Source organism: Lissotriton helveticus, chromosome 10, assembly GCF_964261635.1.
Source record: "Lissotriton helveticus chromosome 10, aLisHel1.1, whole genome shotgun sequence".
Taxonomy (NCBI): Eukaryota; Metazoa; Chordata; class Amphibia; order Caudata; family Salamandridae; genus Lissotriton; species Lissotriton helveticus.
The window spans coordinates 1,194,567,869-1,194,595,660 of record NC_136071.1 but is presented as its reverse complement, the minus strand read 5'-3'; the positions used below and the strand labels follow the sequence as shown (position 1 = coordinate 1,194,595,660).

Genomic DNA, 27,792 nt, shown 5'->3' with positions numbered 1-27,792 from the left:
TACATAGCAATCGGTTGCATTTTTGTGGGTTCCCAGGCCATGTCCCACTATTGACTAGTATAGCTTTCTAATATGTGACTTTGATGCACAATATAGCTTTGTCCAGCCGTTTCCCGAGTGTTTCTTTGTATTTCTCTTCCTTTCCTTTTATACCATTTTATAGTGTTTTTTTCTGCTCCATCATTACTGATGCTCGAATGGGACCTTGTAGTATTTTTAAGAGTGCTCTGCAATGTTTACAACGTTTCCTTTTCTAAGAAATGAACAATGATTCTTTAGCATTAGGACTAATAGTGAACCTCTCTTTGCATCAATCAATTGAGGTTTGCTCCCCGCAATCTTCAGTATTTAACCAAGCGATGATTAAATCTTGTTTATTTAACCCTGAGATTCTTGAACGGAATTCTCCATTCCATCTACTTATTTTTTGAATTATCTGTACCACAGCTCCCTTAATGTATATAGTAGACAAAGATAATAGCTCCATTTTAAGGTGATTTGTTGAGGATTATGATCATTCTCTTTGCGTTGGATGATGTTACAGCTCTTACACATCAAAAAATGTGTATAATGAAGTAAAGTGTTGTTAGAAATGGGATTCCTGGCTGGCTGAGGTTGGCACCAAAGCCAGGCGGAAATCACCACTCTAATCAGGGCAAGGGAACTACTCCTCAGAATGACCCCTGCTCACCCTTTTAGGTAGTGTGGCGCGAGCAGACAAGGCTAAACTTCGGGGAGCTAGAGTTAAGCATTTATGACCTTTCACAGTAAAATACACTGATTCCCCCCACAAATAGACACCAGGCTGAAGGTTATATAAAAATACATACTTTATGTAAAATATATATATATATATATATATATGAGGCAGTGACTTATCACAAGACCACTATAACACCGTTTGAGGCCACAAGATCTTTAAATAGGCAAATGTTCTTTTTGTGACAGTTCAAATTAGCAAAGTTCCTTCTATAACACAAGGCAAGGCCACAATACTTTAAATATGCTAGGGTTCTTTGGAGACTGTTTAAAAATACTTCTTTTGAGGTTTCACGTACTCTTAAAACACAATGAGGATGCCACAGTTCTTGATATGCAATATTTGGGACCTTCTGCCCAGTTCCTTGAAGGTACTGCGCTCCCAAGCGCCTCTGTGCGCTTCGTAGCGCTCTTCTACGCTCAGCACGGGAGAAAACCCTGGGCCCTACCAATGCTCACGCATCTCGCGTGAGAAGCGTACACCGAGACTCTACAAATACTCACGCATCTCGCGTGAGACAGCGTACGCGGCGTACAGCTTCAAGGCAATGCAAAACAATGGTAGGAGCCGTACCCAGCTGGTGCGGCTCGTACTGCGGGGGGATTTCAGCGTACTGGGCACCAGCAGAGTACAGTGGGAGCGCACAATTCTTTTTAATGGCAGTCCAGCTTGGCAGAATGGTGCGCACAGGTTACGGGTGAGCTGCCAGGCGTACAGCTAGCTTCCCTGAGGCGTACAGTCTTTTTGATGCGGACCGTACCGGCAAGATGCCACACACAGTACGGGGTGCCTAGATCTTTATGGAGTGCGCACAGTTAGATTACGGGAAATAAAACGTTGCGGGCCCTGAGCCCGTGGTGTGCAGATTGTTGTGGGAAGTGCGCGACGTCCGCTCCTGGGTCAGGCAGGCGGACGCGTGGTAGAGCGCTTCTCAGGTCAGATGTAGCTTGGGGTCTGTGGGCAGTGGGTGGCTTCCAGATGGCGGGGCGCGGCACAGAGACCTCTAATACTGGCTGTAGAGGTGGCGAGTCCTTTGGTTATGCGGTGCGGCCTCTTCCTAAGGTCAGAGGGCACAGCGGGGCGGCCGGGTGCGATCACAACGCTCGGGCGTCCGTCCAGGCTATGGATGTGCGCTCAGGAGACCAGGATTCCGGCGGGAGGGGGCAGACGAACACTCCAAGTCCTCCAGTAGCGAACAGTGGCAGAGGAGCGGGCGGCCTGACCTGAGGGGCAGAGAGCGGCTCTGGGCAGAGCGAGGCTCTCAACGGGTGAAAGGGCAGGCACGCTCCCGAGTGACACAATTCTAGGAGGGGGCAAGGGGGACGCAGTCTTGCCTCCGGCGGGAGGAAACACACGGCTCAATCGCAGATGAGCCAAGGCACAGAGAACCCACTAGTCCTGGGGTTCAGATCAGGGGGCAAGCTCAATCAAGCCCTTGGAGAAAGTTTCAAGCACAAGTCAGCAAAGTCTTTTCAATAAGTCTTCTCCTCTCCTTCCTCAGCAAGGCAGACAGCAGGCCAGTCCTTCCAGCTTCTTCTTCTCCTTCTAGTTGGGCAGAGGTTCGTTGTGGGAAACAGGATCTAGTTTCTTGGGAGCAGGGCTCCTATACTTATACTCAGTTTATTTTGTTCTTTCAGGCCAGGGGGGCCTTTGCATAGCCCATTTCAGTTTTGAAGCACTCTTTTGGGTAAACTTGGGTCTGTCCTTTCAGGGAGCAGGGATGACACATCAGACGCTCCACAGGAGGTGGAGCCAGCATTGTGTGGACAGGGGCAGCCAGGAGTACTTTGTTGACAGGCTTCTCCCTTCTTGGGCCAGGTGTCGGGCTGAGTCATCAGTCGCTCCCCAGGAGGTGGAGCCAGCATTGTGGTGGCAGAGCACAGCCCTATTCAGAGTCCAGGGGCACTCCCACCTCCCACCAAGGTGTAATCCAAGTCCAACAAGTGTCATCTATAATACTAGAACAATTATTAGCCTTAATGTAGGGTTGGCAGGTTGATCTGCCGAAAATATGCAAATCAGAGTATGGAATGCTCTATCAAAGAGAAGTATTTAATGCTGCTCCTTGGTCTTTCCTTGGTTGTCCATTCTGGGAGGCCCTTGCCCAGGGTGCAAGGGTGTCTGTGTTGTAGGGATGATTTTTTTTGCAGAAAGGGATACCCTCCTGCACAAAAACAGTAAATGGAGGTGATTTCCTCTATGTGTGCTGCGAATATGCCTCTTGAATCCACATGTCATTAGCCCGCATGTTGTCACAACGCGGTTGTAACAACTACCGCGTTGTGACAACGCATACCATTACTCCGCAAGTCGTTAGAACGACATGCGGAGGGGGCGCTGGATGCTGGAATAGTAAAATTTACTATTCCAACTCCAGTCTGTGCGGACTTTAGGGAAGGTGTTGGATTTTAAATCCAACACCTTCTCCCCCCTTCGGCAAGTTGTTCTAATGACTTGGGGAGTAATTGTATGCGTTGTCACAACGCGGTCGTTGTAACGACCGCGTTGTGACAGCATGCGGGCTCACGGATGCCTCGTGAAGGTGCTTTACCGTGTGCTGCTGAATGCAGCTCACATCAAAGGAGGAAAAAATGAGGCAAAATAATGTTATTTCTCCTCGTTGCGCCTCCCCTACGCGTCCACTGGGGAGGCGTAGGCTTTTAGACGCATTCCCAGGTTTACAGCTTGTTGTAAATCTGGAAATGTGTCAAATGCCACGGGTGATACAAAGAAACACCTACCGTAACGCCCATGGTACGCCTACCCGCCGTAGTGTAAGGCAACGCAGCGACCTGCGCTGCATTCTCTCACACAATATCTAAAAGGCCATGAAACGCCACGCAGGATGGCTTTACGTGGCCTTGTGGATATGGCAATGCACCGTGCGCTGCCAGAACGTCACAAAAAGTGATCCACCGGCTGCACAAAGGGCTTGTAACTGAGCCCCTCAGTTCACACAATAGTGCAGACAATCAAAGGTTAAATCTCTCCTGTATGGAAGTAACAGATTCTCATTGAAGTCCCAAGTGATGACGACAGGAAGTATAGAATATTGCTCTAGGATACCCTTGAATTCCTCTAGTTCTCTGTTTTTTAGTAGACTCAGTAGAAAATAAGTATTTATTAACAACAGTTGGTATAATTTGTTGTGGCCTATTAAATCAGGTAATATTTACTCAGACTTTGGGCTGACTTTAAAAGTTTGAAAGCCAAAATGGTAATCTATTAAAGAAACCCCCCCCCAATGATAGCACTACTTCACCACAGGCAATGGCCCACACTTGCTGGTGGACACCTCCACGGCTGCTAGGTAGTCACCAACCTGGCCTCAGTCACTGGAGACAGCCTAAACTTCACAGGGTCCCCTACCCCCTTGCACATGGCGGCTCCCGACCTGCTTCCATCAATTGGCGATGGCCCGCACTTCACGATGGCGCCTTCATCTGCAGCACAGGTGTCTCCAACCTGGCGTCAGTCCTGGGCGACAGCACAAACCTTACTGGGCCCCACTCCTCTGCACATGGGGTTCTCCTTCCTGACACACAGCCACAGACAATGGCCAACACTTCACGGTGGTCCCTCTAGGGCAACACGGTGGACCACCAACCTAGTCTCACTCCTGGGCGAAATTCCGAACATCATAGAAGCTCTATCCACTGCACAAAGGGGTTTTCTGTCCAACAATCCACAAGGGCACATGCTAGGCACTGTTGTAATGTAGGGATTGCACTTTGAAATTTGTGTTGGGGGAGTGAGTCAGCTGCTTTGAAGTGCCCTCTTCTCTGCACTGCCCTTTGTCAAAGGGACAGCCTGCCACAGCTGGAGCGCCTCCAATTCTGAGTGACCAATAACAAAGGTTAAGAGAGTAACTGGGGCTCGCACCGGGCTGTCAGCCTCCACTGAAATATGCCCTATAAAGGTTGAAAGGACTAAGCGTTTCTCTCTTTCAGAATCCCTGGCAGTGCCAACCTTATCAGTCCAACTGTCTTCCAACAATGAGCAGAGGTCCGCTGATAAGTAATCCATCTTTGAATCAAAGAGATCTTTGATGTGCACAGAGGATGCTCTTCTGTGAGACCCACACTAGTCCTCAGGAATGTCAGCAATTCACTTCTGTCAGTGGGTTGCAGACCTCACCTCGCCATCCTCTGCAAGCTCTGTACTTAAAAAATGGATCTCACAGTCCTCCATCTTATATACCATCCACAGGCCAGTATCACACACAGTCCCAACATGCAATGCAAGTATCATGCACTGTCACTGACACACGGGCAAACTGCAGAGACGAGAGTGGCACCGAACCGTGCTGAAACGGTGCCTAGTTGAGACCCGGTGCTCGCTCAAAGTGCCTTGAGCGCCATCTTGTTAGAGAAACCGCACTGCATGCCCCGGGAAGAGTTTGGGCTGGCTCACTGCTGCGGGACCTGAGCCTGGAGTGCGGGAACCTACAGTCTGTGAAAGGGGACATGGAGTGGTTGGGCTTGCCGGTGAGGGGCTCCCCTCCGGAATCAGTTGGCGACTACCTCCAGGCAGAGCCCCCTGCCAACAAAAGAGACGTGAACGAGCTGGGGGCCCGTGGCAACTGCCATCGCGCCCGGGGACCCGCGGAGAGTCGAGGTGGGATCCGGAAGCTCGGGCAGCTGCCCGCCCCAGGAGTTGTGCGGAGGGCGTGAGTCCGAGTCCTGAGACAGAGGTGGCCGATGCAGTAGTGATGGCTGACCTGCGGCTCTTGACCAAGCCTGCCCTGCTTGCCCCCGCTAAGGCTGAAGGGAGAGTCCAGCACATCACCACAGGGTTAACAGAGGTGAGGGGCAGAGAAACGCTAACAAGTGTGCGCCCCCCCTCACCTGCCACTGCCGGCGTACCCGCTTGCAGCCCTGCGTGGGGCTCCCGGTCTCTCTGGGGGTACTACTGAACCATCGTCTGGTTCTAGCACCGTGAGGCCTACCCTAACACACCATACGTGGAGGGGCAGCCCGCTTCGCGAAGGGCGGGAGGGCCCTAGAATCTACTGATCCCACCCATCCTGCCTGGGCCCTTTGAGAGTCTGCTGCTTGGGTCCGGGGGACAGGGGAACCGCGGCGGCCCGCCCAGCAAAACAATTGTTTTTTTAAAAAAAACAGGTGTTGGACCTGGACGGAGTGCTGGTACGCCCCTCTTCTCCTTCTGACCACGGCCTTGGGGCCGGGTCGGTCGCAACTCCCTGGAACCAGAAGCTTGAGTCAGCAGGTGACTGACTGGCCTGCAAAGGAGGTAGCAAAGTGTCACCCGGTGCGGAAGCAACACTGCGAATGGCCATCTATGATGCGCATCGGGTGCCTAACTGTCCACACCCGCAGACTGTCATACACCCAGGGAAGGTGCGGGCCCTTGTCACGTATCAAACTGACCTGCAGGCCTCCCTGGTTTGGCCAGCCAGCTGCCCCACATGCCTGAGCCTCGTCTGTACAGCCGCTAGCCCTATAGTTCAAGGTGTGGATCGCATCCAGACATTCCGTCCTCGGCTACCCCCAAGTAAAGCAGAGTGGATATGCCATGCTCCAAAGCAGCAAAGGATAACCCAGTGACCTCCCTCTGGTCCAAAGCGTCCCTTCCCGAGTCCGAACCATTGACCTCTCCACGAACACCGAGAATGGAGCCCCATCCGCGGCCCCAATCAAGCAGGCCTATATGGACCACTTCTTGCAGGAAATTCATGCAGATATCGGGTCCCTCAAGGAGGCGTTCAAATCCTCCCTTAAGGATATGCAAAAAGAAGTTACAGACATGGGTAGAGAGTGGAGGATATGGAACGTACGGTTGATGCTCGCTCCGAGGACCAAGAAATGAAATGGAGGCGGGTGGCAACTTTAGAGGAACAGAACACAGAGATCCAATCTAAACAGGAAGACTTGGAAAACAGAATCCGCCACAACAACATACGCTTACACGGAGTTCCTAGAGGAGCAGAAGGCAACGGCATCCTGTCTTACACAGCCAATCTTTTCCACAAAATCGGGGGGGACGAAGACACCTCCCCGCCGACCCTCGATAGAGCAGACCGGGTTGCTGTGGGCCCAGGAGGAAAGGACGCAATCCCAGATCTCTAGACCCATGTCCACTTCTTTGCGGAAAAAGAGGCGATCCTCCAGGCCACCAGAGGTAAAGCAGTGCTGATATTTTGTGGTCACCTGTGTAACTTTTCTAGGACCTGTCCCCCATAACGCTACGGAAGCGACGAGAATTCAAACCGATCACAGACAAACTCAGTGAGTTGAGGATTCGCTATCAATGGGGCCACCTCTTCGCCCTTCTGTTCCAGGGGAAGGCAGGCGTCGATCCCTCTGTTCTCTCTCTGAGGTCAAGCACCTGGTGGGCCTTCCTGACAAAGCTGGCAATCATGCTAACTCGCAGAGCGAAGACCTCGCTAGGAAAAACCTGCAACTAATCTGGACTAGAGTCCAGCCACATCGCCCGACAAATGCCAGGTGGAGGAAACCTCACAGGAGACCAAACAGGACATCATCCACCACCTTCGGAGTCTTGGGGGTGCCTCGTAACCGATGTGGTCCACCACTAGCTCCCTGTGACCTGGTACCTACTTCCCCCAACCCTAGCATCATTCCGCCCTGAAGCTCTAATGCAGCATGGCGGTGGATCCCAGAGCTTGGAGAGAGAACACACTCCAGCCCACCTCAAAGCACCAGGGCCGCTCGCAAATGACTACTCCCCGATGACCACCACTCCAGGACTACCCCTCCTGCATACCGGGGGGCGCACCATGTGTCAGCCTGCACAGTACGTGGAGGCCCCTATTGGGCCCGGTTGGCCCATTGTTCACTTTAGTTGTTCTCTGATTTTTCCCGTGTTCTCTTTTTTTCTTTTCTCTTTCAATCTCTTTTCTCTGTTCTCACAGGTCAATCTCATCCACAGGTGGGCACCACCACTGTACAATAGCATCTCAGGCGGGGATCGGGGTCATGGGCACAGCGTGCAATGCTTTAGCACACTTGACGCCCACCTTGGGCACCCACGTGAATGTTGGGGAACACTAAATTGATATCCCATGTACGGGGTTTAATTCTCCCAACAAACGTGAACAAGTGTGGCGATACATATTACAACATAACCCAGACGTCCTCCTTTTACAGGAGACACACCTGCTGTAAACAGACTGTCACCGCATGGCGCACCCGTGCTATCCAAAGCGCTTCTGGGCATTCACATCAAAGACTCTAGGAGAAGGCATTCTGTGCAAGGTGGGCTTTACTCATCTGTCACTAGGGTAGTGCGAGACAGGGAAGGACGATACTTGATGCTTCACTTCCTCAACGGACTGAGGAAACTGACTTTACTCAACATTTATGCCCCTACACCTCCCAGGACACTTACCTCCAATGGGTCTTGAGGGAGCAGTTGGAGGGGGTGGAGGGAGACATTTTGGTGGGAGGAGATTTCAAACTGGTGTGGAACCCCTCCCTTGACCGCAGCGGATCTACATTTCAAAAGACAGGGGCCATGTCACAACAGCTCAAGGACACTGTAGGGACCTAGATCTGTTCGACCATTGGCATTACAAACACCCTGACACAAGGGATTACTCCTCTTTCTCTCATGTGCACTCCTACTCCCGCACAGACCACATCTTTGCTACCCACTCCCTCCTTCAACGCGTTCTCACAGCGGACATATCCGACATCCCCATCTCTGATCATGCACATGTGGAACTGATATGGGAGGGAACCGTCTGCCCAGAGAACCCACTGATGCCTTTGCGTCTGCTGCAGCACCTCCTACGGACCCTGTTGATGTTTCTGAAATCCACAAAAGCATCACAGACTACTTCCCGCTCAAATGATCTCCCAGCCTCTCGCCGTGCTCTCTATGGGATGACTTTAAAGCCATCAAGAACTGTGATTCCAACAGATGTTGGAAGCATCCCCTGGCGCTCCGCTCTTGTGTGGTTGGAATACTCCAAATCAGTTAGTATAAATGAAAGTTCATGAGCATATTTTGTACAAGAATGATCTTATTTATAATCATAAGTTCGTGTTTCATTCACATAGTTCATTTGTGTAATTCGTTACATTCATTCAGAATAATCACTTTAATCAGTCCAATGCATTTCGGGCTGAATAGCCCTTCATCTGGGACAAAAAACTAGAAGCAAGACAAAGAAAAAATATTGTTCAAATGTCTGCAAACAATATATCATTGAAAATTATGTTCATGCATTACACAATTAGGTGAAACGAGTGAGAGTTCGTGACAATGCTACAGTGCAACCCCGAATGTGCTCCGTGGCAGAAAATAAACAGCCGTTATCACTCACATGTTATTCTTCCAAATTCACTAAGTCGTCTTGTTATGTCAATGCTGTTGAAATGAGAATATATTAGTTCCCAAGTTTATTTACTCATTGAAAGCGTTAATGTAGAGGCTTTCGGAACTACAAAGAGAGAATCATTGGATTTACTTATTGAATTCCAGTAAACCAAACGGTCTGAATGACCGGATTGAATTTATGTGCTACCTGTAAATTGCTAGAACCGAATAGGCCCCCTTGTCATTGGGCCTTTATGGCCTTGCTTCCAGTTTGGATACACAGGTGGCCGATCTGTACATTTTATTCCACTTGATTACATTTTATGTAACCTGTTCTACTGCCATTTAATTTTAAGACAGTTAATCTGGTTTTTTCGTGATGTTTAATTTAATTTTATGCTAACACTGCTGATTACCCATGGCTCACATATTTGCCTTTTCTGCTTTATAAGCGATAACTTTATTTAGCCAGTCGAATTCACATTTCACAACACAATGTTCCTTAGCGTAGAACAGCTCATGATTGGTGGATTTCTGATCACGTGATCGGAATTCCAACCTATCACGTTATCTGACACAGTAAAACCCACCGCGGGCGTTTCCAATATCTACCGCGATTGACCGCCAACACTGGCTGCTTCGCGCTAGACGAGGATGCATTCACGGTCGGATAAAAACTTTGAGGAGACGCAGCGCGTCCACTAAGTAAGTTCCAAAAGCCTCTACATTAACGCTTTCACTGAGTAAATAAACTTGGGAACTAATATATTCTCATTTCAACAGCATTGACATAACGAGACGACTTAGTGAATTTGGAAGAATAACATGTGAGTGATAACGGCTGTTTATTTTCTGCCACGGAGCACATTGGGGGTTGCACTGTAGCATTGTCACGAACTCTCACTCGTTTCACCTAATTGTGTAATGCATGAACATAATTTTCAATGATATATTGTTTGCAGACATTTGAACAATATTTTTTCTTTGTCTTGCTTCTAGTTTTTTGTCCCAGATGAAGGGCTATTCAGCCCGAAATGCATTGGACTGATTAAGTGATTATTCTGAATGAATGTAACGAATTACACAAATGAACTATGTGAATGAAACATGAACTTATGATTATAAATAAGATCATTCTTGTACAAAATATGCTCATTAACTTTCATTTATACTAACTGATTTGGAGTATTCCAACCACACAAGAGCGGAGCGCCAGGGGATGCTTCCAACATCCGTTGGAATCACAAATCTTGATGTTATTAATCGACGTCCTTGACAAGAGATGCCACCCAGGCAGCAACCTTAGACTTTGACAAGATCTACTAACTATTTAGCATGAAACTTTGAATATATTTGAGCTGTGCAACTCTCCATCATTTCAGTTAAAGGACTTTAAAGCCAACATCCGGGGCACAATCACATCGATTGCTATCGTGCGGAGGAGAGAGTCTAGGATAGTTGAGTCTAACTTCACCGCCAAAATCAAACAACTAGAGCAGCAAGATAAGACCAACCCCTCCCATCGGTCTAAACGGCAGCTGGCTGTGCTAAGGGGCCAACTCTGTGCACACTGAACGGGGAAGGTGAAATGGGCGCTTCTCGCGTTAAAGCAGCGCTACTACGAGCGGGGCGACAAAGTGGGTATGCTCCTGGCCCGAAGGCTCTGTCAGCTGTGCACTAGGGCCCATATCGCTAAGCTGAGGCCAGAGGATGGGAACTGGGCGACAGCAGAGGGAAACAAGCGTAGGAGATTTTATTAATACTACCAGAGGCTCTACTCGTGGGAGGAACCCGACCCGACACAATCAATTCCTACTTGGACTCCTGTGAGTTGGAGCCCCTGCCTCATGGCAACGCCACTCTCGTGGTCAAGCCGATCACCATTGAGGAACTGAAACAGGCGGTGTGTGCTCTTCCCCTGGGCAAGACACCTGGCCCTGATGGCCTCCCTGTTGTCTTTTATCGGCTGTTTATGCCCGACTTACAAGACCAACTGGTTTGCTTGTTTAACTCCTTTACACACGCTTCAGGACTTACGCCAAAGATGGTCTTAGCCAAAATCTCTATCATTCACAAAGTTGGCAAGGACCCTGCCGCCTGCTTTTCCTACAGCCCCATTGCGCTACTCAATACAGATGCAAAGCTGTTCACTAAAATATTAACGCAGCGGCTGGAACCCTATTTCCCAGATCTTATAGACCTAGACCAGGTTGGCTTCATCCGACACAGGGAGGGAGCGGACAATGTGGACACTTAGTGGAAAAAGCAAACCGCCATAATTTCCCCGCGTTCCTTGTCTCTTAGATGCAGAGAAGGTGTTTGACAGGGTTAATTGGTCCTTCCTGTACACGGTCCTTGAAAAAATCAGCTTAGGCCCAGGAGTGGTCTCGAAAATAATGGCCTCCTACGCGCCTCCAGTGGCAAGAATCCGGGTCAGCGGGCAGCTGACGGACCCTATCACTATAAGGCATGGCACCCGGCAGAGGTGCCCGTTGTCCCCCCTGCTGTTTGTGCTGGCAGTGGAATCTCTAGCTATAAAGGTCCGCAACTCAGACACTGTGAAAGGCATCCCCTTTGGAGGGCTCCAACACAAGATCAGACAATTTGCAGATGACCTTCTCCTCACTCTCACCCAGCCAGAAACCTCCCTCCTGGGAGTGGTGAGCTACCTCCAAACTTATGAGGAAGCATCAGGCTTCCGGATAAACATGACTAAATCATCTGTGCTAATCTTGACCATACCCTCCCCAGGACCTTCTGGCACTACAATGCTTAGCTCCCTTTCAGTGGTCCCCTGACTCAATCAAATATTTCAGCCTCACTATCACACCCACGCCCTCTACCTGCACACAGACAAACTCCCCGCCGCTGCGCCGCGCAATCTTGTCTGACCTCCAGAGATGGAAACCCCTGCATGTGTCCTGGCTCGAACGTGTGGACATCGTAAAAATGAACATACTACTGCGAGTCCTCTATCTCTTTCAAACGCTGCCAATGCCAATCCCCAAGACGCAATCCTGCTTCTTCCCCCTCCCCCACGGGGGGAGGGGGAAGAAGAAAAGGAGAAATAGGAACCCATTCCACTCAACAGAGGAAACAAGGCAAGGCAAGGAAAGGCCAAAGCACCACACGTCCTTACTGGGCCACAGAACCGCCATCCAAGGCCAAGGCAAGAAAAAGGAAGAAGAGCAACCCAGAGGCTCCAAGGAGACAGGGAGAAAGAAGGCAGAACTGCCCGGGGCACCCAGGAAGACCGGCAGGCTACGCTCCAAAAGAGGGAGGAACACAAAACCTTCCCAACCCCCCGGCCAGCGAACATGAGGGTGAAGAAGGCCCGGACATGCACACATGACCCAAAGGAGCAGAACCAGAGTCACGACGCCAGGCCGCAGACAGCAGGCCAGACCTGACGAACAGCGCAGCAACCCCAGAGAAGGACACCTCAGGGTGCCACCCAGGCATTCACATTCAGCACAAGGAAATTGCACCTGCATGTACATAAGCGCCACAGAGGGCAGACACCCGAGGCAACCACAACTCCTCAGCACATAACGAGCTATATAACAGCTACCAGTACCCCACACAGGGTATGTTAGTCCCAAATATGGGAACCTTCTTAGGAAGAAACTTCCGCAGCAGAGGACAACAGAAACAGCTACGGGGAAAAAAAACCCGGAGAAGGCTTGTCAAGCAGCCAAGAGAAGAACAGGAGGCCTAATCTCAGGGCCAACCTGGTGTGAACAATCTTCAACAAAAGACACACACAAGAAGGGCCGGCCAGCAGCCAACAGAGCCACAGTCCCAACAAGAGGACTCTCAGGCACATGAAGCACACAGAGCACACAACGGGGGCGACTCGCCCCAATGAAAGAGCAGCTCACAAAATACAAACCAACCCACAGGTCACTGGGGAGGAGAAGAAGGAGAAGGAGAAGAAGGAGGAGGAGGAGGAGGAGGATGACGACGAGGGGGAGGCTGAAGCCCCGCCAAGAACCTCCGGATGGCCGAGTCTACCGGTGCGTGGAACAAGAGGGTGCCATCAAAGAGAAGATCCACCAGACGTTCCCGCACATTCCCCATGGAACACACTGTCCCAAAGCCAACCATGGCGGCGAATGGAAACCGAAGAAGCCATGGCACGACCAAGCACCTCCGAGAAGTCCAGAGCGGAGCGAAGACTGAACGCCGCCAGATCCCGTCCATCTAACGCATGGTGCCGCAAGTCAACACCAGCACCCTCCTGAGAAGCTGCAGATCCAAGGGACTCTGCTGAATCCCACAAGCAAGATGTGGCCCTAACCAACGCACATAAAGTGTTAAGGGCCTGCAGAGCTGCACTGGTCGAAGCAAACATATTGCGGCCCCAGGAGTCCAGCCAGTGGACCTCCCGGGAGGGTGGAGCCAACAGCGACGGCAGGGAAGGAAAGGCGATCTGCAAAAGGGGCCCACTGGCAGAGGGGTGGAGGGAGAGACACGCCGATTCACGCGGCGCTGGGAGGTGCCGGTGCAGAAGGTGTTGAGGCACCGGATCCCCCATGGCGGGGCGCCCGCAAGTCCCCATCAGAGAAGAATGGAGCGAACCTTCAATGGGGAGCTGCAGCTCCCTCCCACCAGAGCCCTGGTGGGATCTACCATGCGCAAAATTCCCACAGCCGTGGAAATAGCACGAACGAAGGCCGCACCCGCCTCCGAAGGGCCCTGCGGTGGAAAAAGCAGCTCCTCCATTGGCGACGGCTGCAAACTAAGACAGCCATCCCCTAAACCAAACGGAGAGGGAAAGGGCCAGGCCCGAAAAGGAGAAAGAGGCGCCAAAGAGTGGGGGACATGTGGTTTCTCCGTCGAAAACCGCGGTGACGGCACGGAGCCGTCTTTTGATGACGTTGGGGAGAAAGCCAAGACGCGGCAGCCCGTCTCCAGCGAGGACGACACCAGCTGGCCCCCAACCTCTGGGAAAGAGTGGGCGGCCGAGGACGAATCCACGACCTGACGCCTGTCCAGTGCTGTAGAGTCCACAACCTGAAGCAGGGCGTCGTCATCGTCGTTCAACACCACAGGAGACGCCGGACAGGCCTCCACCCCGTCACACGGCGCTGGGGATCTAGGCTGGGCTGGAACCGAGGTGGTCAAGGGGAGGTGCAGGAACGGCGCCGACCCAACCTCTGACGAGGCAGCTGCATGGAGGAATGAGAGGCACCTGGAGAGCGACAAGGAGTCCCCCACCAGCCTTGACCCATGGGGTGCGGAGAGGTCAACCGACCCCCACAGCTGTGCCAAGGTCGACTCGACCTCCAGCGAGGCAGCCGCCTGCACGGAGGGACGAGAGGGACACGGGGACTGACAAGGAGTCCCCCGCCAGCCCCGACCCATGAGGAGACGAGAGGGGCCCGCCGACCCCTGTGGCATCGCCGAGGCCAACTCGACCTCCGACGAGGCAGCTGCCTGCGTGGAGGGATGAGAAGGGCCCGGGGAGGGACAAGGGGTCCCCCTCCAGCCTTGACCCAAAACGGGACAAGAGGGGTCCGCCAACCCCTGTGGTGCTGCCAGGGCCAGCAGCGCCGTAGAGTCGTCACCTCGGCCTCAGACAGAATCGCCACCTGCCTAAAAGGCCGAGGGGGGCTCGGGGATGCGACCCGAGCCCTGGCGACCTCCCGCGACACCACAGGGACTCCCGCAGGAGTTTGTAGCGAAGCAGAGGTTGCCGTGGTCCGAAGGAGGGATCCCCGAAGGGCCGCACCACATCCTCCAAGCCTGGAGCTGAACCAGTCGGCGCTGGGGCCGAAGCTGGTAACGTCAACATCCCAGGAGGTGAAGGAGGAGGAGGAGAAGCCAGAGAGGCCTGCAAAGCCACTGCATATGTCTCCATCTGGGCTCCCGACGCCCCCTCACCGGGAAACGGTGGATAGGGGGACGATACGCGGGCCGCATCACTCGCGGAGAGCCCACGCCCCCACCAGGCCGGAAACCAGCCCTCGTGGACACACTGCGACACTTACTGACAGAGCGGCAGAGGAGAGGGATGAGGATAACGACAATGACAGCCGCTCCGAAAACCTTCCACAGAAGTTGAGCGAGGCGACGAAGCCAATCTGGACATGCGAGCTGAGAGAAGTTTCATCCGGTGTTCCCGCGGTGACTTCGGCTTCAACCGTTGGCACGCCTCGCAATCAGTGGAGCCGTGATCCTCCCCCAAGCACCACATGCAAATGAGTTAAGGGTCCGTAGCCGACATCAAGCGTCCACAAGACTAACACGTCTTGAAGCCTGAAGGCATCCGCGCACTGTTTCCACAACATACGAAGATCGAAGGGAAAGGCCTAAACAGGCCCAGAGCATGAACCGGATCCGCGTTGCACGCGGAAAGGGAAAAAAGTGACGTAGGCGCGCCGGGTTGGGACTTATGTGACCTCGCTGATGTCACGTACGCGGACGACGCCTGGGCGGAGCAGCATGAGGCCGTTCCCCCAGCATGCATGAATGCAGGGCAAAACATTTTCGGATACAGTCTCTCGCCTGGGGATAATTCTACGTTAGGGAATCTACGGCTAGAAGTCTCTATCAGATGTATGGTTCAGCTTGCACTATTGTATGGTTCAACTTGCATTGTTGTATGGTTCAGCTTGCATCGTGTTATGGTTCAGCTTGCATTGTTGTATGGTTCAGCTTGCATTATTGTATGGTTCAGCTTCCATTGTTGTATGGTTCAGCTTGCATTATTGTATGGTTCCGCTTGCATTGTTGTATGGTTCAGCTTGCATTGTTGTATGGTTTAGCTTGCATTATTGTATGGTTCAGCTTGCATTGTTGTATGGTTCAGCTTGCATTATTTAGGGTTCAGCGAGCATTGTTGTATGGTTCAGCTTGCATTATTGTATGGTTCCGCTTGCATTGTTGTATGGTTCAGCTTGCATTGTTGTATGGTTTAGCTTGCATTGTTGTATGGTTCAGCTTGCATTGTTGTATGGTTCAGCTTGCATTATTTAGGGTTCAGCGAGCATTGTTGTATGGTTCAGCTTGCATTGTTGTATGGTTCAGCGTGCATTGTTGTATGGTTCAGCGTGCATTATTTAGGGTTCAGCTTGCATTGTTGCATGGTCAGCTTGCATTGTTATACGGCTCAGCTTGATTTGCATGCAGCAGTACTTCCACTGTTGAGCTGTGATTACCTCATTAAAACATCTTCCCACCCAAGCGATCTTGCTACTCACCATTCACTTTTCCCTAAGTGTGGAGCATGCACTACAATTTGGAAACCCATTTCATGTCATCAGTTTACCAGCTGATCTGATAACTTGCATTAAAGGTATGAACTCTTTGGGCTCTTCCAAAAAACCCTTTAACAGTGTGGTTTCTGGTGCTCAGCACTGGCACTTTATCATCAACACCGCTGCTTTTTATGAGCACCAGTTAAGGACACATGGTTATTAGTTGGTTCTATTTTGGGCGGCACTGACAGGAGAAGTGGAGTGGTGCAAGCTGCCTCCTGACGAGAGCCCCAGCACGTATTCTTTTTTATAAATTAACCACTGGAGTGGTATAAAGATTACTTGCTCATAGAATTTACCAAATGTACATAACTCCAGTCCCCGTAGGGTCTGCTGTACTAAACATTCGACAGCTATAGGCAGCAGAGAATTTTGCAGCAATGTAGCACATATCAGCACTTAAGTGCATATGCCTTTTCTGGCCCAACCTTCTCCTAGCTCAACATGTAGTTGCAATTGTTTTAATTTCGTTTAGGGATCTAGGAAGGTCTTTCAGCAGTAGTGCTTTAAATGGGATTCCCCAGCCAGTTACTTCTTTTTATTCCTAAATGTGTAGTTCGGAACCTCCTTTTGTCATGTCCAGTAAAACTCTGCATTACTTTAATCTTTTTCATATAATGCAGCTCACACTACAGTTTTCTGGATTTCAGCCATGTGCAGCAAGTCACAGGTGTTTGCAACAGCAGGCCTATATAACCTCATAGTATTGTCTCTGAACAACAGATATCCGAGCAGTGTAATGATGTCAAGAGCAAGACCTCTGACCTCCTCGGTCATTGTCACTGCTTCCCCCGCGGAGCTCCACTGTTAAGGCTCTGCCCTTGAGCTCCTTCCAGGTAGGTGTTCAAGGCCCTTCTCCACCCACAGGCTCATCCTTGGTGGTCTAGTGGAAGAGCACCCTGCTCTTCTGCTATACCGCTCTGTCCTGTTATGCTTGCCTTTTTGCTGTTTGCCCTCTTTCACTGTCTGCCTCTTTCTTTTGGATGCCCTTTTCTCTTCTACTCTTTTCTCTTTTGTGCCTTTCTTCTTTGCCTTTTCGCTCTCTGATTTCCTTCCTGCTTTCCATGTTTTCCGCTGCTGCTGCCCCTCGGCCCCCCCCAGCGTGTCACTCCCTGCGCCCGCCTACTAGCTGATCGCCCCCGACCCATACTTAATGTTGGCCACTGTGCAGCAGCGCGCGCCAAAGGCAAGCCCATCTGTGCCTGTCCACGACCGACCATGGTCAGCGCCAGGGACCCTGGTCCCCCAATGACCCCAGCACTCTCCACGCTTTGAACTCCGGACGCAACAACAACTGCCAGCTCTCGACGCCTATTAACATCCAAGTCCCGATCTGCCGACACAAACGTTGCAGCTCCACCCACCTTCGGACCCTGGCACCAACCCCCAGCCCTCTGGATGCCACCGCACACAAACCACTGAGCTGCATCCTCCTCAACGTACGCTCCCTGCACAGATATGCCGTAAGAAATCTGGGACCTCCTAAACACAGGTAACAAGAAATTGTACAAAGTTCCCCAGGGGAGGTTGCAGCGCCAGTCTGACGAGGAGCAGAACCCATATGATGAAGCATGACATCTAGCTTGCTAGGTGTGTGAGGGTTTTAGTTCCAACAAGGGAAATTTCCCTTCTTTTTTCTTTCCTTCCCTTCTCCTTTCACGCTCCACTCTTCACACTCAGGCTCCCCTCTTTTTCCACCTCCCCTGGGGAACTTTGTACAATTTCTTGTTACCAGTCTCTCGGACACGTACACTGGACCCCGTTAAATATCGTCCATTTAACGGTTCCCCCCTGTTGTTGATATACCTATTAAACACTCACACGACCTGGACCAACGCTAGCTCTGTAACTGACATTGCAACCGCCACCTCCGACGGATACCAGATCCTGCGAATAGACCGCCCCAACCAGCCACCCTAGCCATCGTCCACAAAAGCTCCCTCTCATTGACAACCACCAACTTGGACGATGCCTTGCCCCCATGTAACACATCCACTTCCAGATCCAGCCCAACCCCAGAACGATGCTCCCGGAAACACTTGCCTACAGACCACCAGGACCCCGCACCCCTTTCACCAACGTCATCGCCGGCCTCATCACACCCCAAGCCTCGCCTCCACAGAATACATACTACTCGGAAACCTGAACTTTCAGCTGGACAACCACAGTGACCCCAACTCCACCGTCCTCCTAGAGAACCTCACAAACATAGGACTGAAGCTACTTGTCTCCACCCCCACACACACTTCAGGACACACACTCGACCCGATCTTTGCTGGAGGAAACAACATTTGCTTCAGCCACACCACAGAACTGCTCTGGACCGACCACCACTGCATCCATTTCTCCTTTACGAAACCCACTGCAAACAAGCACACACTCCGCCTCCCATGCAGAATCTGGAGCAAAGTCTCCGAAGAACACCCCACCTCCGCCCTCACCTGCATTCCAACCCCAATTACAATAGAGGCCAACACAGAAGCAAGCAACCTCCACCAATGGATCGCCAACTGCACCAACACACTCCCCCCCCTTAATATTATAAGACGACACAACAAGAAAGTCAACTGGTTCACCACGGCTCTCCAAGAATCTGAGCACTCCTGCAGACGACTGGAAAAGATGCAGAGAAACAGCAAAACCCCAGAAGCACGCTCCGCCTACAAAAAAGCCATCACAACACACTACCAACTCATCAAATCGACAAAGAAAAACTTTATTCAAGACAGAATCCTCTCCAACACCCACAACTCCAAAGATCATACAGCAAAACAACCGACGTCCCTCCATCCCAAGACCTCGCCAACAGACTCAGCTTCTTCTTTCACCTCAAGATCAAAACGCTCTATGACAACTTAGACGACCAAGACCACTGCACCGCCCCACCCTACACCCCCAACAACGCCACCCAACAGACCATTCTTACCTAGATACCTCTCACTAGAGAAGACACCCTAAAACCATGAAGAGCATCCACTCTGGAGCACCTTCTGACCCATGCCTTCTGCACATCTTCCACCAAGCCGCAAATGCCATCGCACCCGAGCTAGGTCAAACTATCAACTGCTCCCTCGAGACAGCCACATTCCCCAACAACTGGATGTGCACCAAAGTCAACCCCCTCCTAAAGAAGCCCTCCGCAGACCCAACCGACCTCAAGCCTAATGGCTTGGCACAACCACATCACCCGACACCTCCACAACCTCCACTGGCTCCCCATCGAAAGAAGAATATCTTTCAAGCTGCTCACGCACGCTTATGTGGCCCTCCACAACACCGGACCCTAACACCTCAATGACCGAATCTCCTTCCATGCCCCCAAGAGAAACCTTCGCTCAGTTGGCCTCTGCCTAGCCACCGCCCCACGTTTCTACAGCACCAGAGCAGGGGGAAAATCCATCTCCTATCTCGCAGCCAAGACCTGGAACTATCTCCCCCTTCACCTCCGACAGAGCCCGACATTGCACAAATTCAGAAAGGACCTCAAGACCTGGCTGTTCGTTTGACCCCAACTGAACTGCTCATACCCACTCAACCGCCTGCGCCACAGCATAGAGGAGTTACACTGAATTAAACCGCCTGGCGGAATTGTATTCCAACATGGAGTAGGTTTTGGCGCAAAGCTTGGAAAAGACTGTCACGTGATGGTTTTATTGACCCTGTGGATTTCCAGCCAGAAGGACTGGCAGCCTCTATGTGCCCATGAACCTCTGAAGGTTTGTATTTTGTGAGCTAAGAGCTGAGGGGGCCTTTGACACCTGGATGCTGGGATGCTGATGTGCTCTTTCATGGAGCATCTTTTGGAAGTCACTTGAGAACCTAGGGCCCGATGTAGGTCGCCAATTACCAGTCGGTAACGGCCGATTTTGGCCGTTACCGACCGGTATTTGGGTTTTGCTATGTAGGGGGCTGAACATTTCAGAATCGGTATATTTACCAAATCGGTAAAATTACTGATTCGGTAAATTACCGAATCGGTAAATATACTGATTCTGTAATTCCAAATGTAGGTGGCACAGTTTACAGTGCCACAGGCCCTTAGAAATTCGTTATTTACTATGTAATACTGTTGCATGTACACCTGAGCAATGTGGCACACATACATGCCCTAAGGGTGTATGTGTGTCACATTGCACACAAGCCAAAAACTGGGGTGCTACAGGGTGTCAAAGTGACACCCTGTCCCCCTTGGCAATTCGGTAATTTTACTGATTCGGTAAATACCGAATCAGTATTTGCTATTGAATCCTATGGGCTTCAAGGCCCATAGGAATCAATGGCAAATACCGATTCTGTAATTACAGAATCGGTAAATACCGAATCATACTGATTCGGTATTTTTTACCGAATGAATACCTACATCAGATTTCCCGATTCATGAATACCGAATCTGTAAAATTCGGTATTTATGAAGGGGTAAATCTGATTTACCTACATCGGGCCCTAATTCTATTAGACTTCCGTAGCAACACAGAAAGTCCCTTTATGTGTGAAAGGCTGAACCTCCAGAACAGCTTCACTGGTCTGTACCTGAGGAGCTGGAGGAGGGGGAGAGATATCTGTCACCCTTCCGCCTGCGGCGTTACCTTTGGAAGGTCATTGAAGATGCAGACATTGGTGTCCTGCAGCCAGGCCATAAGAGGGGTGTAATGGAGCAGGGCTTGGTGCAGGAGGCCATGCTTCGGCGCAGTCAGTCGGCCCATCTGTTGAGTCAGCACAGGTTCCTGGTCCGCCCCCTGGCAAAGACAGAAAGAAGACAGTGTAGAAAACAATACATACCACACGTGCAGACTTCCTTCCAGGAAACAATACTTACTTACCTTGGGTAACAGGCTTCCTGGTGCCTTTTTTAGACGCTTGCTGATTCCTCTCCTCTTCCATCCTCACTGCCCCAGATGGAATCCAGAACCTTGCAATAGTTCTCAGCTCCAGCAGGAGGTGCTATAGCTCTAGCTCAACTCCTGCCTCCCCCACTAGACATAACATGGGGCTGTACAAGGCTCCTCCCCACATGCATACATCATTGCCCTACCCTTCTTTGGAAGCTCTTAACGTCGGAGACAGGATAAGTGAAAGAAACCAGAAGGCAGTGCATACAATATCCCAGAAATCAAATCAGTACAAGGAATAGCCGCTAGGCACAATATTGCACCACCCAGTATAGTCAAATTCAATTACAACAACAGAATTAGAGGCAATAATCACACAGATTTTAAAGTTTGAGGACCAACAATTTCAATCCACAGCTTCCAGTGTTAGCAAGAAGATTCTTTATACAAATTCTTATTAATTAGGCGTATATGATCAGCCCAACAACACAGGCTTCTTCAGGGCACCCTAAGTAGTGTTCAGTAAAAGTTGTTCATAATAGAACACACCATACTCCTGGCATAGATCCAATGGTCTCCTTATGCTTTCAATTCAGTCATCCTTCAAAGACTGTAGATGCCTTCATGAAGTAGTCAAATCCTGTTTCCGTTTGGTGTTGTCAGATGTTCAGAAATCACCAAACCACGTAGATGAGGGAGCGACATAATTCAGGTGTTCATTAACAAGTTTCTTTAGACAACATCACAAAATCTTCAAATTGTCGCAGACGTCCTGCACTTGCACCTGAATTATGTTGTTGAAGTATGTTTTGCAGCTTAAAGATTACACAGTTAGTGTCAATGTCATTTATCCAAAATGTGATGTATTGTTGAATGACAAAACTATTACCATGTTCTTTGGGTTGATGGAATACATGGCCAAGTACATTAAGAACTTTGCGTCCAAATGTGAACCAGTGCGAGACCTACTAAAAAAAACAAGGACTTCGAGTGGAATGGGCAACATAAGTGTTGGACTTGGCCTTGTTGGCTACAGTTCACTTAAACTTTTTGCTTTACCCCTAGACCGTTTTCTTGACAAAGAGCTGTGAAGTTATATGCTGTAGGTACTTGCCACTGCTAATCAGTGTGCACGTACAGATGCTCCCTGTATAAATTGTAGTGGTGTTTGGTTGTCTCTGATTGGTATGTTTGCCTTACTAGCAAGATCCCTAAGTGATGTGCAATGTGTGTGATCGAGGTAGTCCTAAAGAAATGCGCAGAGAGGGAACACAGGTCTTCAGTGTAGGGCCTGCGCGCATTATTCTAAATTAGCATGTTGTCCAGACAAGTTCTACCACTTGTCAGGCCTTACATTCCCTTTTACATACACATGGGGCAACTCTGTAGGACATCCTGGGTAACCCTTAGGCTGGGTGCAGTGTAGGTAAAAGGCAGGACCTGTGCCAGTGTGGGTGTTTGGCCCTGACAGTGGAAAATACTCCATTTCCTTTTCCCTGGTGAAAGGCAATCCTGCCCATAGGACAGAATGGGGGAGACTGGGTATAGTATTGTTAGCCTAGCTTCCCATGAATTGGAAGTGGAACAGTGAACTTTGGTATGTCTGAACTCACAGCGTCATAATGCATCTTTTTGGGAAGATGGCTTTGTCGCTGTGTGTCCAGAAACCACTGTTTGAGAAAATGGCAGAGTTTGTGCTTTAGACCTTTTTGTGTGTCTCAGCAGAATGTGAATTGTCTGCCTGGAATTGGGAGAGGTGACAAAGGCTGAGGGAGGTCGTGGCCCAGGGGAGGGGTGGAGACGTGCCAGGCTGCCCTGCACCTGGAGCGGGGAGAAGGAGAGGCTTTGCAAAGTGGAGAGGCCTGGTTCAGAGCCATAAAACAATAGATCCATCTCACTCTGAGTGATTAAAGATCCAGGCCCCCCCCAGTATCAAAGAGAGGATGGTGACACTGGGGGGGAGATACTCAAGACTGATTTAGGAAGGGGTCGGGGACCCCTGAGCACAAGGAAACTTCAAAGACAATTAGGGGTATAACTGAAAGAACTGTAACCCCAAGATTTAGGTTATGTGGATGATGTCGTCTAGAACGGTTTCAGCATCGTTCAGAGAAGTGCTGGGAGAGTTTTGAAGATGCCGTGGACTGGCCGAGTCTCTGGCGGCTTTGAACTGTCTGCGATCGGGAAGAAAACCTCTGCCTCAGGAAGAGTTGCTGAATAGGCTGTGGGAGACACTTGACCCTTGCTTCGTGATCTGGGGCTTGTGGGCAGTTTGTATCTCTTGACCAAGTCAAGACTGAAGGGGCGCTGCTGTGGGTCGCGTCCCCCCCCCCCGTCTTCCTGAGCAGGACTTTGCTGTGTGCTGCATCCTGTACCCCAAGGGCCCGAGGTGAGCTGGCTCCCTGTTCGGAAACAGAGGAACATAAAAGTTTCCAGAAAGTCTCAAGTGGCGCGGTGGTGGGACCGTGTCATGGCAACCTGAGACCTCTGAAGGGGTGCCTAAGGTGATCGTGGGCACCCGGAGCGAATCAAGACTCTGACGTGCAGGATGCATGTCTTGGTGCGGCTACGCCTGTGGATTGTGGGCATCGTGGAAGAGAGCCGAGATTCGGGTCGCAGTGCAGTCCAGGCACTAATGAAGAGTGCCGGGACATCGTGGGCACTAAGAAGGAGTGAGTCTCCGATATGCGGGTCGGCGTGTGGTGGTGCAGCAAGGGCGTTAGTGGAGAGCGCCTGGTACCTTGTGTGCACCAGGAGGAGAGGTGAGACTCAGACGTGCAGTGTGCATGTTATGGTGCGACCCGGGCGTTAATGGAGAGCGCCTGAAGACCGTGTGCACCAGGAGAGGGAGTGAGTCCTGGACGCGCCTGGTGTGCATGTCGAAGGTGCCCCCGGAGGTGCTGGTGAGGCGTACCAGGGAGCGGTGAGCACCAGGGAGCGAAGAAGTCCTAACAGCGCTGGAGAGGAGAGCCAAGTGATCGGGCCCTCGAAGGCAACGTGAGGTAGCACCAGCGTTGTGTGGAAGGCTTCGTGGAAGGAGTTTGTGCTTAATGTTGGTGGCCTGGACTGGCAGCCCCGCAAGAACTGAACTACCGGCCCGAGCGCGCCTTGCTCATGGTGACAAGGTTCTGGAGTGAGGCCAAGCCGTTACGGCCAGAGAGGAGAGTGGGGTCGTGCCCCCCCAGGTAAAGTGGATCATCGCCTTCGGCGGGGTGCGGGCCCGGAGGGACACTCTCTCGGCCTTTCGCTGATGGCAGCTGTGTGCACCTGTTGCTTCGACCCAGATTACGGTCCGTGCTGGTCCCGGACGAGGCAGTACAGGGGCCAGGGCCCGGATTGGAAATTGGGTGTCATTGTTGATCCGTGTTGGGGGCAACCGGTCGCACAACTTCTAAAAACAGTAGTAGAACACTTTGCATATTTGCTGCTAACGAACCATTGAACTATTGGACAACGTCTGACACTGGAGGTGCTTAACGAACTCAGGGGTTGGTGTGCTACACACTACGTTATGTTTCTCTTGAAGGATACAGGATCATAGCGTAGCGCACTGCATTGGTTGTTTACTGCACTGTACTGAATTGCACTGTGACGCATTACCTTATTCCTTCCTTGCACAGGGCATGCTGGGGGTGATACGCATTGCATTGGTTTCCTATCGCACTGTACGTAATTGCAGCATGATGCAGGGCATGTTGGTAGCAAACCGAGTTGCATTATCTTGTGTTGAATCAGTACATGATCTTGATGCTACGCATTGCATTGTCGGGTCTATTGCAGGGGCCTGTGTTCAACCTCATGGTCACAGGTTCAAATCCCGGTGGGTCCACTCAGCCATTCATCCTTCTGAGGTCGATAAAATGAGTACCATTGAGTTGGGTTACAATAAAAATCTGTTATTCAGCGCCAAGAGACCTGTGGGTGAACGTGCGCTTTACAAATACACATGTTATGTTATGTTATTGCTTCATTGTGGCACGGTACAGGAACCCACTGTTAAGTAGTGCAGTATTCCTTGTATTTTGCAACATGTGTGAATCTAGTGACACAACGTACCTAACCTGTTGAGAAAGGTTAAAAGTCAGCGGAACTATTGGTTAGAAGCGGTGGTTGGGGATTAGAAATGCCCAACCCACCGGAAACAATATTACCCAGTGTATATATGTGGGAGTTGTATCGTGTGGCCATTTCGTATATCTTTTTATATAAAGTATACTCGTTTTATACAAACTCGTGTGGAGTCCATTTGTGGTGATATCATTGGGATTGCTGTGGGCGTGGTTGCACATACTGAACACTCGTGCCTTGGAGATAAGCCTGGCTGCTCGTGTCAAGCTACTAAGGAGGTGAGCAGGGCTGTCTCGGACGGTGTACTTTTTTGGCCTAACGTGGGAGCGGGGGGGACTAGCTCGCGCACTTGACAACAACGGTGCGCACAGGAACGCCGGCTTCTCACAATAAGTGTGTGGTGGATACTCTCAAAGAATAGATCTTAAGTTCACCAGCTTTAGGGGCTTTTGATCATAAGAAATAAACAATTCTTACCACAGTTGCATCTAACAAGGGATTGGGGGCCACTCTATCACAAAGAGACGGGAAGGTAGAAAAGATCATCACCTTTGCATCCCGGTGCCTTACAAATGCTGAGAGTAATTACTCCGTAATTGAAAAGGAGGCCCTGGCGTGTTTCAGGGCAGGGAAGCATTTTAAATTCTTCTTGTGGGGGTTGAACGTCACAATTCGTACAGATCATAAGCCCCTCACTTTCATATTCACTGTGAAAGGAATGGAAAATTGTACTCCACGTATATGTAAATGGATTCTGGGGTTGGAAAATTTCAACTGCAGAGTGGAGTACGTTCCTGGTGGAGACAACAAAATTGCCGACTTTTTATCAAGAACACCCTTAGAAATGGAACAACCGGAAGAGATGTTAGACAGTCCCATCATGGTGGTAAATGACCCTGGCATTACGGAAGAAGAATGGAAGAAATGTATGGAAGAAGACAAAGGTTTGAGCAGGCTTAAAGTTATAATGAGAGAAGGGTGGCCTAACAAGTGCAGTGATCTAGAAGATGAGCTCAAAGGTTTCTAGGAAGTCAGGAATTAATTGAGTGTCATAGGGAACAGAGTCTACTGTCAAAATACAGTTGTACCACCTACAGGTCTCAGAAGAAGAAGAATGGAACTGGCGCGTGAAGGACATTTGGGACGCAACATTACTAAAAGTAGAGTTTGAGTGAACTTCTGGTTCAGAAAAATAGACGCCGTGGTAGAACAAGTAGTGAAGGACTGTGTCGTTTGTGCCAAAAGTGACAAGTCAAAGTTCATACGCCAGGCCCCTTTGTCCACTGTCATGGTGCCCCTTAAAACAGGAGTAAACTAGCCATGGACATAATCAGATCCATGGACAACCTGGGTATCCAGATGAGGTACATGCTGGTTTTAGTTGACTACACTTCCCACTGGGTCACACAGAAATTTGTACATCGTATTAACACTATGGCCGACTTGGATTTCCTCAAAGACGCGTTCTCCAAGGAGGGCATACCGTCCACCCTAGTCACCGACAATGGTGCACAATTTACATAGCAACCCATGAAGGTTTTTTAAGCAACATGAACATCAAGGAACACATTCAACTGGCCATTGCCAACGGTCATGACCTGGAGTCATCCCTACGTGACCGTTTGTGGGCATATCACACCACGCCAAATCTTGTTTCCCTTAGGAGGAGAGAACTCTGTATCAAACTTAACCCAAGTTGGCTGGAAGGAGGTAGGGCAGTAAATCCTAGCCCCGAAGAAGTTGGTAGAAAGATTTAAATGCGCCAAGCCAAGCATAAGGAATAGTACGACAGAAAGAATGGGGCGAAAGCCCCTAGTTGGAGAGTAGGTGATGTGGTGCAGATTAAGAGAAGCGTTAAGGACTCACACAGTCAAAGTACATTCTACGCTCCTTATCGTATTGCAAAAGCATTCAACAACGTAGTTCTCCTTGATAATGGGCAATGGTGGAATTGTGATAAAGTTGTCAAATCCAAAATGTTTCCATGAACTGCAGAACTTTTCCTTTCTGATTGTTATTTTGTTTTCCGCATATAATGAGGGAGGTGTGTTATAATCTTCCTTTCCTTTTGCCCTTTTAGTATGTTCCATCACCCCTCCTTTTCCCTTCTCCTTGGTTTTTTCCACCTGATGCTTACCTTAGAATGTTGGGTACTGTTCTCGAGTTGTGGAGAGTGAATGGCCGATAAAGCAGTACTTAGAACTGCTCCGGTTCCTGTCATTCATACTTTCAACACTATACCCTGGATACTTTAGTACCATATACTAGGGACTTACTTGGGTACATCAGTACCCAATAGGGAAGGTACTTTACCACTGTCAAATTTAGGTAGGAAGCACAGTGGCTGGGGTCCTGATTAGAAGGATCCCAGTCAGATTAGTCAGAAAACAGAATAACACCAACAAAAAGTGGGGGTAACCATGAAAGCCAAGCCTACTTTCCTACACAGTATCAAAACCAAAGAAACCAAAAAGGCCTCCAACAGCAGAACTGGAGAAGTTGAGGTTAAACCTATGTCAAAAAGCCCAGAGAGGCTGAAAGGAGGGCAGGTAAAAGCTGCCAGCAGTGG

At 50.3% G+C, this 27,792-nt stretch overlaps 1 protein-coding gene across 7 annotated transcripts in view; it reads right to left on the bottom strand.

Moving 5' to 3' along the window:
• Positions 1-27,792, bottom strand: part of LOC144784933 (exocyst complex component 1-like) — a 1,012,560-nt gene that overhangs the window by 229,334 nt on the left and 755,434 nt on the right. For all 7 annotated transcript variants that reach the window (XM_078664046.1, XM_078664044.1, XM_078664045.1 and 4 more), the window contains one exon: positions 20,913-21,062. In XM_078664046.1, the coding sequence (XP_078520172.1) occupies positions 20,913-21,062 (150 nt within the window). The remainder of the gene's footprint in view (positions 1-20,912; positions 21,063-27,792) is intronic.